Source organism: Rattus rattus, chromosome 3, assembly GCF_011064425.1.
Source record: "Rattus rattus isolate New Zealand chromosome 3, Rrattus_CSIRO_v1, whole genome shotgun sequence".
NCBI lineage: Eukaryota > Metazoa > Chordata > Mammalia > Rodentia > Muridae > Rattus > Rattus rattus.
The window spans coordinates 58,082,458-58,094,848 of NC_046156.1; the positions used below are offsets into that span (position 1 = coordinate 58,082,458).

General features: G+C 38.1%; 1 protein-coding gene across 1 annotated transcript in view; it reads right to left on the reverse strand.

Annotated features, from left to right (window-relative positions):
- Spag17 (sperm associated antigen 17) overlaps positions 1-12,391 on the reverse strand; it is a 221,594-nt gene that overhangs the window by 132,402 nt on the left and 76,801 nt on the right. Inside the window, 4 exon segments of the mRNA XM_032896680.1 lie at positions 1,281-1,462; positions 10,241-10,435; positions 12,094-12,174; positions 12,177-12,285. Of these exon segments, the coding sequence (XP_032752571.1) occupies positions 1,281-1,462; positions 10,241-10,435; positions 12,094-12,174; positions 12,177-12,285 (567 nt within the window).

Below are 12,391 nucleotides of genomic sequence, written 5' to 3' on the forward strand. Positions count from 1 at the left end.
ACGTAGGGTTGATGGCTTGTTGGCTCTTCCTTGTCTGGTTCGGTAGGTTCACTGCTGTTGTCATTGTTCAGCTCACAGTTGGGTAATCATGTTGGGGAGACTTCACAGGCACAGTTTCTGATATTACTAAGAGACTTGATTTCTCAGTAAACACCCTGGTCCTTTAGCTCCTACAATCTTTTCTCCTCCTCTTCCATGATGTCCATTGATCCTCAGGTGTAAAAGTGCTTTGTACATGTATCCATTGTGACTGCGTTCAACAACTCTGCATTTTGGTTGTGGTTTTCTGTGTGATCTCAGTCTCCTCTTAGTGCTTTCACTTCTTTTACTGAGTACCATCTATCTCAAGGCAATATGATGGGGGCTTCACTGCACAATTGCCCTTTGGCTCAGAATCAGCACCTTTTGTCCTCTTAGTCAGCTTTTTCTTTGTCCCCTTTCCTTTTCATTTTTCCCCTTTCCCCTTGTCCCCCCTTTTTCCTTTGCTCCCTTTTTCTCCATTTTCCCCCTTTTCCCTTTCCCCTTGCTCCTGGCCTTTCCTTTCCCTTTCCTTTCCTTTCCCTTTCCCTTTCCCTTTCCTTTCCTTTCCTTTCCTTTTTCCTGTCCTTTCCTTTTTCCTTTCCTTTCCTTTCCTTTTTCCTTTCCTTTCCTTTCCTTTCCTTTCCTTTCCTTTCCTTTCTATTTTCTTTATTCCTTTCTCACCCCTTTTCTTTCTCCATTCATTTTTCTTTTCTTTTTCCCCCTTGGTTGTTCTCTCCTCTCCCCTCCCTTTCCCTCTCTTACTCTCCTCCCTTTAGCTGTAAGTCATTTCTTTACAAGTGTACCCTCCTCTCCATTCTGCTTTGTCCAGATCCTTTCGGAAGAACCCCTAGAGGCTGGAGTCTCCCCACAGACTCAGGTTCAGCTCCCGACAGGTTGTCAGTTCAGCTCTCTTGATGCTAAAATGTATTCCATACAAGGGATTAACATGTAATACAATACAACATAAAAATTGCTACCATCATAGTGATACATACTCACATTTTAATTATTTTCTTAGATCATCGCTGAAGCATGACCTAGAGCCAAGTGTCATTTAATAAAAGAATCAGCATCTGCTACATCTTATTATCATTAGTTCACAGACTAAAAGATTCAGAATCAGACTATGATACAACAGTGGTTCTTGTCACCATCATTGTTCCAAAGATAAGAAAGCCCAACAAATGACATTGTTACCAATGCCTACTGAAGAACTGTGGGATGGGTAAATGGACCATTCACTCATGCTGACCACTCACCATCTGCTCATAGTCTGACCAGTCAGAAGGAAAATATTTTGTCTTGACCATGTACTGGAGTCGAGCAACATCCAAGAGATTTGTTTCAGGCTTCTCAATATTCAGGATTGGTTCCAAGTACTTCCAGAAGACCTCAAGTTCCTTAATGTCATTTTCTCTCTTCAAATTTTCAGCTGCTATATCTAATAACAGCAAAATGTTTTACTATAAAATCAAGGTATTGAATTTCTCCCTACTTTGTCTTGATGTAGTGAGTCACATACATGATGAGATAGATGTCTGTAAAGTATTAGCAAAGTGCAAATGCAGAAACAAAACTTTGAGGACTTTTTGAAGTGGGAAGACACAACTATAAAATCAAAATGGGTTGCTATATCAGCTCATCAAAGTCTCCTCACAGTAGAGGCCCAGAGAGATTGTGATAAGGTCACATGTTTTGGGAGCCGAGGATGCTCAAGGTACCATTGCCCTAATATTGCATAGAACCAGACTTCTCACTATGTTTGTTCTTACTGCATAAACATTTAAAAAACTGAAGTAGATCTACTTCTCACAGGCCTACAGTCACAGTGGTTAAGAGTAATTTATGTCTAGTTAGCTTTTGGTCATGTTACCGTAGGTACATTTTTCTGGATATTTCTGGATACTGACTGTCAACAAATAGTGGAGTTTCATAAAGTTAGACTTGAAAACTTACCTAAAACATTTAGGTTTTTATATCTATATTTAAATATCTGGGTCTAATATTATGACATATCATTCTATTGCAATATATATATATATATATATATATATATATATATATATATATATATTTACAGAGTTTCACTGTAACCTAGGCTGGCCTGGGAAAAATGATCTCAAACTAATGGGCAATCCTCCTGCCTCAACCTCTCAAGTTCTGGGATTAGACATATGAGGCAGTATGTCTGTCTCATACAGCATACTTGTATATTGATTTATTAGTATATAAACTGTCTTATATAAAGACTATATCTAGTACTTATGTAGCACTTTCTCACCAGTTTCAGTAATGCATTATTTATTATTTAATGTATATCTTTTGAAATAGCCACTGGTCTGGGTTTGAATCTCAAATTTCTGACTTAATAGTTGCCTCTAGCCCCAAAATTTTTCTTTTTTTGTTTGTTTTTGGTTTTTTTTTTTGTAAAATAAAAAGAATAAGACATACTTCCTGAGTAGCCACATAGGGCTAGGACTTATTAGGCGATATTTATTCTCCTTCCTTTCCTCCATTAGGATCCCTTCAGACTCATTCTCAATACTCTAACAGCCTGTTTTCAGCAGTCTGTCCTCCATTTCCTAGGGATGCCACCTCTTGGTATAGACCCAGGGTTCTCCTACCATTTTCTCTCTCTCCAGGCCCGTTCTTCGTCCTAATGTATCATGTTTGTAGGAGCCTCTCCTCCTAGCCCATTTTCTTTTTATGAGGATTCTGTCTCTTGGTGCAAACGCAGGTTCCCAGATTTTTTTGTATTTCCTCTCAGGCCTGCATTTAGGGAATTTCCATTTATTTTTGCTACTCATGGGCTGGAGAAGTACCATCTACTGTGGACCCCCATAGCTACCACACTTGTCTAGGATCCATAATGGATAAGAGCAACCAATGAATAGAGTACCCAACCAACAAAGATGAGATATTAATATCAAGAATATCATAGGGGTTGGGGATTTAGCTCAGTAGTAGAGCACTTGCCTAGCAAGTGCAAGGCCCTGGGTTCGGTCCCCAGCTCCGAAAAAAAGAAAAGAAAAAAAAATATAATAATTCCAAATACTGACCTCAGTGCAGAAACACAAACATGAACAACCAAGACAACATATTTCCACCAGAATCCAGCAACCCTATTTCAGGAGGTACTAAGAAATGCAGCAAAATTGCAGGATATTGCACAAAAATCACAGAAGTAAGCCTCACTAGCAGAATACAAGACATGGGAAAGGGAATCTCAGATGAAAAGGTAGAAGAAATGGACACCTCAGTCAAAGAAAATGTTAGATCTAAAGCAACCAAAGGAAACCTGGGATACTATGGAAAGAACAAATCTATGAATAATAGGGATAGAAGGCTAAAAACCTAGTTAAAAGGTACAGAAAATGTTTTTTTAACATAATTATAAAAGAAAACTTCCTCAGCCTAAAGATGAAGTTGGTTATCAAAGTATAAGAAACATAGGGGACACCAAAAGACAGAACCAGAAAAGAAATTCCCCATGACCCATACTAATCAAAACAGGAACTATGTAGATCAAAGAAAGCCACAAGGGAAAATGCCAGGTAACATGTAAGTGTAGATCCATTAGACTAACACATGATTTCTCAGTAGAGACTCTGAAATTCAGAAGGGCCTGGAATGGCATTTGAACAACTCTGGTAGACCCAGATTTTTATACCCAACAAAGCTATCAAATTTTATAATGAAACCAAATTTAAGCTACTTCTGTCTACCAGCTCAGTACTATAGAAGGCACTAGAAAACCACTTCAGTCTGAACCACACATAAGAAGGCACAAGGAACACTTTAACAACAATAAATGAAAGAGGAGGAAGCACAATAATAACAAAATGATAATGTTGCTTATTGGTAACTCTCATCATCAATGGTCTTAATTTCCCAATAAGAAGAACACAGCCTAACAGATTAAGTTGTAAAATGGAATCTATTCTTCTGCTGCATTCAAGAAACATACTTTGCCAGCAAGGATAGATATCACCTTGGGGTGAAAGGATGGGAAAATGTAGTCTAAACAAATAGACTCATGAAGCAAGGAGGTATTGCCATTTTAATATTTGACAAAATATACATCAAACCACAACTAATCGCAAGAGGTAAAGAAACTACAGACTCATAAAAGTAAAAATATACCAAGAGGATACTACAATTCTAGACATTAATGCACCAAACACAAGGGCATCCAAGTTCATAAAAGAACTAAAATTACATATTGCTTCTCCCACAGTCACTACCTGAGGACCCAGCTATACCTCTCTTCAGCATATACCCAAAAGATGCTCCAACATACAACAAAGACACATGCTCCACTATGTTTATAGCAGCCTTATTTATAATAGCCAGAAGCTGGAAAGAACCCAGATGCCCTTCAACAGAGGAATGGATACAGAAACTGTGGTACATCTACACAATGGACTACTATTCATCTAACAAAAACAATGACTTCATGAAATTCATAAGCAAATGGATGGAAGTAGAAAATATCATCCTGAGTGAGATAACCCAATCACAGAAAAACACACATGGTATGCACTCATTGATAAGTGGCTATTAGCCCAAATGTTTGAATTAACTTAGATGCACAGAACACATGAAACTCAAGAGGGATGACCAAAATGAATGTTTATTCCTTCTTTAAAAAGGGAATATGAAAACTTTGGCAGGGAATAAAGGAAAGGCAAAATAAAACAACCCAGAAGGAATTTCACCCTCAGAGCCAGTCTTCCCACAAGATCAAAACTCAGGTGACAGCAAATAGATGGCAAGATGTGGAGAAAGAGGAAGAACCTCCATTGTTGGTGGGATTACAGACCAGTACAACCATTTTAGGAAATCAGTCCAGGCAGAAAAATTGGACATTGAAACCTGAGGAACCCAGCTGGGACCCCTCTGAGAGAAAGCATATACCCAAAAAGATGCCTGAACATATAACAAAGACACATGCTCCACTATGTTCATAGCAGCCTTATTTATAATAACCAGAAGCTGGAAAGAACCCAGATGCCCTTCAACAGAGGAATGGATACAGAAAATGTGGTACATCTATACAATGGAATATTACTCAGCTATCAAAAACAATGACTCTATGAAATTCATAGGCAAATGGATGGAACTGGAAAATATCATCCTGAGTGAGGTAACCCAATCACAGAAAAACACACATGGTATGCACTCATTGATAAGTGGATGTTAGCCCAAATGCTTGAATTGCCCTAGATGCACAGAACACATGAAACTCAAGAGGGATGACCAAAATTCGAATGCTTCATTCCTTCTTTAAAAGGGGAACATGAATACCCTTGGCAGGGAATAGGGAGGCAAAATTTAAAACAGAGGCAGAAGGAACACCCATTCAGAGCCTGCCCCACATGTGGCCCATACTTATACAGCCACCTAATTAGATGAGATGGATGAAGCTAAGAAGTGCAGGCTGACAGGAACCGGATATAGATCTCTCCTGAGAGGCATAGCCAGAATATGTCAAATACAGAGGAGAATGCCAGCAGCAAACCACTAAACTGAGACTGGGACCACCCAAGGGGAAGGGGGAAGGATTAGGGGGATAATGGCCTGGAAACCTGAAAAGGGAATAACATTTGAAATGTAAATAAGGAATACCCAATTTAATAAAAATGGAAGAAAAAAAGAAATGTAAACAAATAAAATAATTAATAAAAAAGAGTAAAAGAATGGGTAAATTTTTTTATACAACTGATTCTCTTATGGAAATACCATTCAGGCCATAAAACTAGACAGCACTACCTGTCAAAACTAAAGACTTAATGCATTAAAGTCCATAGTTCTTAGAAGATATCTAAGTTAACTAATCTTCTTTTCTTGCTTCTATAGTTCTATTTTGGTTAACTGTTCTTGTTAACTGAAATATGTCATCCCAGAATATATTTTTGTTCTTAAAACTTCCCCTGAGAAAGGCTTGGGCTGCACTGGGACCCAAAAAACTCAGTATAGTCATTGGTCAGTTAATAAAGACTTTATATTGGCTTTAAAAATATGCACTTTACCACACTGGAAATACTAAAAGAAATGAGTGAATTTCTTAATATGTACAACCTACCAAAAATAAATAATAAACAAATAAATTTAAATAGACCCATAAACTCCCCCAGTGAAATAGAAACAGTAACTTATTGTCATCTAACAAAAAAAATCTCAGAGCATATAGATTCATCACAGAATTCTACCATATCTTCAAAGAGTTAATGCCAATACATTTCAAATTATAGAACTACAATGGACATTTCCCATTAAAAAAAAATAAGGCCACTATTTTCCTGATACCAAAACTACATGAATACTCATCAAAAAAGAGAAAGTTATAGGCCAATATCCTTTATTAACATAGGTGCAAAAATTCTTAGTATTTCTAAAATGAACCTAAGAACAAATACTTTAAGATGATTATTAACCATGATCAAGTTGACTTCATCCTAGAGATTTATTTATGGTTCAACATGCATGAATTTATAAATGTAATCCACTACATAGACAGAAAGAAAAACATCCACATGATCATCTAATTAAATACAGAAAAAAAACCTTTGACAAAACACAACACTTCATGATAAACATCCTAGGGAGATACAAAGGACATATCTCAACATAATAAAAGCAATGTACGGCAAGCTCATAGTCATTATCAATGTAAGTGGAGAGAAACTCAAAACATTTTCACTGAAATCAGGAATAATAATACACCTATCCTATACAGTACTTGAAGTACTGGATGGATAGCCAATACGACAATTGAAGGTATAAAAACAGGAAAGAAAGAAGTTGAAGTATCTTTCTTTGCAGATGACATAGTTTTATACATAAGCAACCCTATAAATTCATTCAGGGAACTTCTAAATCTGATCAAAACCTTCAGCAGAGTATCAAAATACAAAATTAATTCACAAAAATCAGTGGCCTTCCTATGTTCAAATAGCAAATGGTCTGAAAAAGAAATCAGCAAACAATAACTTTTATAATAGCTTAAATATCATCTTTGGATAACTCTAGCCAGGCCAGTGAAAGACTTGTATAATAAAAACTTTAAGAAGAAAGAAATTGAGGAGAATATCAGATGATTAAAGAGATCTCATATGTTCAAGGATTAGTAGGATTAACATACCTAAAATGGCCACCTTATCAAAACAATCTTCAGATTCAACTCACTCCCCATCAAAATTCTAGCACAATGCTTTACAGAAATTGAAAAAGCATTTCTCAACTTCATATGGAAACACAGAAAATTCCAGGGTAGCTAAAATTATCCTGAATAACAACATAACAACAACAAGAACAACAACAACAGTGCCAGAAGCATCACTATTCAGATTTTTAGTTGTATTACAGAGTTACAATAACTGTAAAACATAGTTTGTCATAAAAATAGACATGCTGATTAATGGAATCTAATCAAAGATATAGACATATGTTCACATACCTATGAAAATCTGATTTTTGACAAAGAAGCCAGAAATACACAGTGGAGAAAGAGACAGCATTTTCAACAAGTGATGCCAATCAAACTCAATGGCTATATGTAGAAGAATGCAAATTGATCTATACTTATAACACTACAAAACCAAAACAGAAACAGAAAACAAAACCTCAGCTCCAAATAGATCAAGGACACAAGGGCAGACATACCAAATCTCAAGGAAGTAGGGATAGTCTTGAACTCACTAGCACAGGAAAGGCCTTTATGCAAAAGATAACAGTAGTACATCACTAACAACAGTTAATACATGGCTTCCTGAAACTGGAAAACTTCTGTATGGAAAGGGTACCATCATTCAGAAGAATGACAACCTACAAAATGAAAGTAGATCTTTACTAATTACACATTTGATAGAGGGTTAGTATCCAAAATACATAAAGAATTAAAAAACCTCTACCCATCTAGTTCCCGAGTCAGGCTTCACCATGCCAGAAACACACATCCCAATTTCGTGGCAGCCCAGTGTCTCTAGCGGTCAAACACTCTCTTAAACTAAAATTGCTACACAAAAGAACACACAACGCAATAACCTCTGATCCAATTGATAAGATATAATTTCCCAGCTAAACATACAAAGCCCTGTACACATCCATCCCTTAAGAATATTCATAAAAGATGTGTATCACTATGATGTGGATATTAAACCAGAAAAACGGCCTCGTAGAGTCAACAGGGATGTAGTAGACACTATGGTGCAACACTTTAAGATGCAGATTTGGAGATCAGCAGCCTGGCTGTGATGGCAAAAGAAACATGTACACAGCACATCCACAGTCAATCGGATGGGATAGGATTACTATGGAGGTGCTCTCCCAGGTGAGGGTAAGGACCAAACGTTTGAAGTGTCTGTGCAAAGGGTGTCAGTTGTGAGCTTTCAGCTGCTTTTAGAAGCTTTAGCTGGAGACCTGAATGAAGGGAAGAAGCCACAGAGAGAACATGGAGGCTGATGTTAAGATTCCAGTCTGTGTATTTACAGGTTGCTATGAATATTCTTAAGGGATGGGTGTGTACAGGGCTTTGTATGTTTAGCTGGGAAATTATATCTTATCAATTGGATCAGAGGTTATTGCGTTGTGTGTTCTTTCATGTAGCAATTTTAGTTTAAGAGAGTGTTTGGTGGCTAGAGACACTGGGCCGCCATGAAATTGGGATGTGTGTTTCTGGCATGGTGAAGCCTGACTCGGGAACTAGATGGGTACAGTGTGATATGGGATAGAGCAAAGCAGGTGAGAGGCTTTGCTGACTGAGAGGAAGATGCCTACCAGATGTCTTGGGGCACTGCGGTGCCAGACCTTGTGGGGGGATAAAAGACAGCATTTTTCTATAATTTTACAGCAATGGGAGGGAGAGCAGTTTTTGTCTTAATTAGTCTCTTACTATACAAGCAAGATTTTGATTTCTGTTTTTGTGGAGTTTCTGCATGTGTATTTTGTGGGTTTTTTGTATTCCTTTTAATAGAGCAAAAGAACAATAAGTTGGGTAGATGGGGAGGTAGGGAGAATCATTAAAGAATTAAGGGAGGGGAAAACCACAAAATATATACTATGAAAATATTTTCTCAACATAAAATATATACTTCCTTGGAGTGTTGTGAAAACTATATAAATCAATATTATTTAGAACTCTTAGCATTGAGCTTAGACCCTAGATTATGCACCCAATAAATGGTAATTATTAATATTATTATCAGAGTTAGTGATTTCTAATTTTGGGGAAAAATAGAAGGAAATTGATATTTGACTGTGTAAGTTAAAAGACATAGTGTAACTGTTGATGATAATATCAAAAGTAACACATATATTAAAAATAACTTGGTTCCTGGAATCACAAATTGGCATTGATTCTCAGTGCTAAGGGCACAGTAACTTTCTGTTTCTTTCCCAGAGAAGTAAATTAGCACAGTTCCTTGAGATAAAGGCCCCAATACTCAAGATGACTGGACAGTAATATGGCTGGGGCTTCATCTCATTAACTTCGCAGCCTGGAAGATACAATGTTTTCTCTGACTTTTATCAAAATGAGTTAGTAATATATGTAGAATTACTAACATGTACATCCCAACTAGACAGGTAGCTCGGCAGTTGAGAGCATTTGCCATTCTTCAAGAAGACCTGTGTGGTTTCTGGCAGCCATGTCAGGTGATGTACAGCCACTTGTAACTCAAGTTCCAAATGATTCAACACCATCTTCTGTTCCCCATGAACACACACACACACACACACACACACACACACACACACACACACACACACACACACACGTATCCAACTATGTGGTCTTGTCTGGGCTGTTAGGTGACTATATCATTTGAAAGAAAAGAGTCTTAACAAATATTCATCTAACCCAGGCTTTGGCTAAACATTGCAGGTCAAAAGTTCCTGAAAAATATAGTTGTGTAAGCACACTTGCTCTCAGCTAAAAGGCTGAGAAGTAGTAGTTGAGAGTAATAGTTGAGTAACCAAGTCTTCTGACCTGTAGTCTATGTTTTCTGTGACTACACAGGGATACACGCGCAGAGTATGATTTTAATTTGCCAGATTTATGGCTCTTGGCTGATATACGCAGAATAAATAGCAAATCAGTCTTGAAAGGATTTAATAATGTGCATGTTTTATAACCATGTTTCGGACAGCAGATTGCATTTGTACTTGTGGGGCGGGGCAATATTGATGGACCCTGTGAGCTCTATGGCCAAGTGCATACCTTCCGGCTGAAGGAGAGCTTCCTGCTGCTGCATGACTGCTTCCATGTATGTCGTCAGAGGTTCATAATTCTCTGAAGATATTTTAATCACACTGGTAATAGGAATGCCAAGTTCAGTCATAATGGCCAATAGCTGAGGATGGTTGAAGCCCACAACAATAACGTAATGTTGGGCACCATCGTCCGGCTCATCGTCTGTTGAAAATATCATAAAGAAGGTCAGCTATCATTGTTAGGTAGAACAGGTTGTCCCCAGGCAAATCAATGGTGATACTCAATTATGCATGCCTTTGTAATCTCCCTGGCTTGCCAAGACCCAGCCAGTTGGCTGGAACACAGGACTGTTGACTGTTTTTCATTATTCGCTCTCCCAGTAAAGAGACTGTGGCCACTTTACAAAATATTAAATCACGTTTGCAAATGAGACATTGATATACTAGGAGGGCCAACACATATGAGGTCTGTGGCCATGGAAAATGGTGCCTGGGCTTTTGTCAGAGTTTAACCTGCAACCAGTTTCCTTTGATTCTAATCTCCTTTGAGCAGCATCTGGCTTGACTCCTGAGTTACAAGCAGCTGCAGCTTTCTGGTACTTTATAAGTAGAGGTGTTTACAGGATAAGGAAATACTGTGGAGGTACTCTGTAGCACAACACTGAATGAATTCCTGTCAGGGTGGTGAGAACGCTGTGAATCAGTGGTGAGGCAGTTGTACTGTATTCCATTTTAAGACATATATACTACTTTAAAAAGTCGTTCTCTCCCCCTTTTTTCCTGGTAATGCTCCTTAAGAATGTTAAAACGTGAGGCTCTCTTAGACTATGATAATCCTGCTGTAGTGCTGATCATGCATGATACGTAAGAGCCTTAACACTGTTACAGTGCAGCTTCTAAGGTCAATGTACATGGCATACAGTAGATGCCCACATTTTAATTTCATGTAATTATTTCTCCCCAATCAGGAAAATGACCAGCTTTGGTATTGTTTATGGAGAGCACAGAATCATTGTTTCTGGGTATATCATCTTTAGAGTAGAACTATATGAGATGGACCAATTGATAAAAGATGCAAAAAAAAAAAAAAAAAAGGGCACCAACCTCTCTTACTTAATTTAAACAAAGTAAAGATCAAAAGTGCTAAAATAAATCAAGAATCAAGTCTATTGATTACAAATAATAAACAAATAAAACAAAGATAGTAACAGGTAGCTTTGTCTGGACTCAGAGATAACCAGCAGTGCATCACTAGTAACTCCCGAAGATGACTTATTTTTGTATCAGCCATTTAAGACAGAGGAAGTTCTATTTGATCTGTTTAAGACAGAGTGACTGTGGGAAAGTTTGAGTCAAGGAGCTGTGTTCTTACATGGGCTGGACCAAGGCCCTCCTCCCACCCCGTCCCAGTACATAGGGCTGCCTTGTCCGACTGCAGTGGGAAAGGATGTGCCTAACCCTGTAGAGACCCGATGTGCCAGGATGGGGGGATACCCAGGGGAGGCCCTACTGTCTCAAAGAAGGGGAGGGGATGGGGGAACTTTTTGAGGAGGAACAGGGAAAGGGGAACTACATTGGGAATGTAAATAAATAAATGAATAAATATGCTGGATAGATTAAAAAAAAGAAACTGCTCTGCATATACCTCTCAAATAATTAGATTTGATTTCTCACATGAATCAACTTTTATTCCACTAACTTATCTCCTTCTCTCTTTCAGAGATGTGACAGAGCATAAGTTATTTGTGGGTTCATAATAAAAAGCAAGGAGAGAGGTTTAGTTATAGAGGTGACTTTTCAAGCCCTGTTCTAGTCTCTAAAAGCAAGAGGTGGAAGAATGCTTTATGACGGCTGACACACTGACCAATGTAGGCTTCAGGTGTAAGTCATCTTCTCCCCTCCGCTTTAACATGGTCTTCTTCACTGTTACGGGGGTGGCCCGGGCTGGTCTCTTGCTTTTCCCTTCCCAGGCTTAACAGTGGCTGGCTTCTTCTCCTTGGGGAGACTTCCTTTTCCTTTGTCCTTCTCCGACTTTGCTCTTTCTTCTATCATCTGCAACAAGAAAGCACATTCTTACCGTTGTCTGAGTTCCTCACAAATTGCTCTAGGGCGTGCTTGCTTCACTTGTCTGTGGAAGATCCAATATTTACCCTGCCCT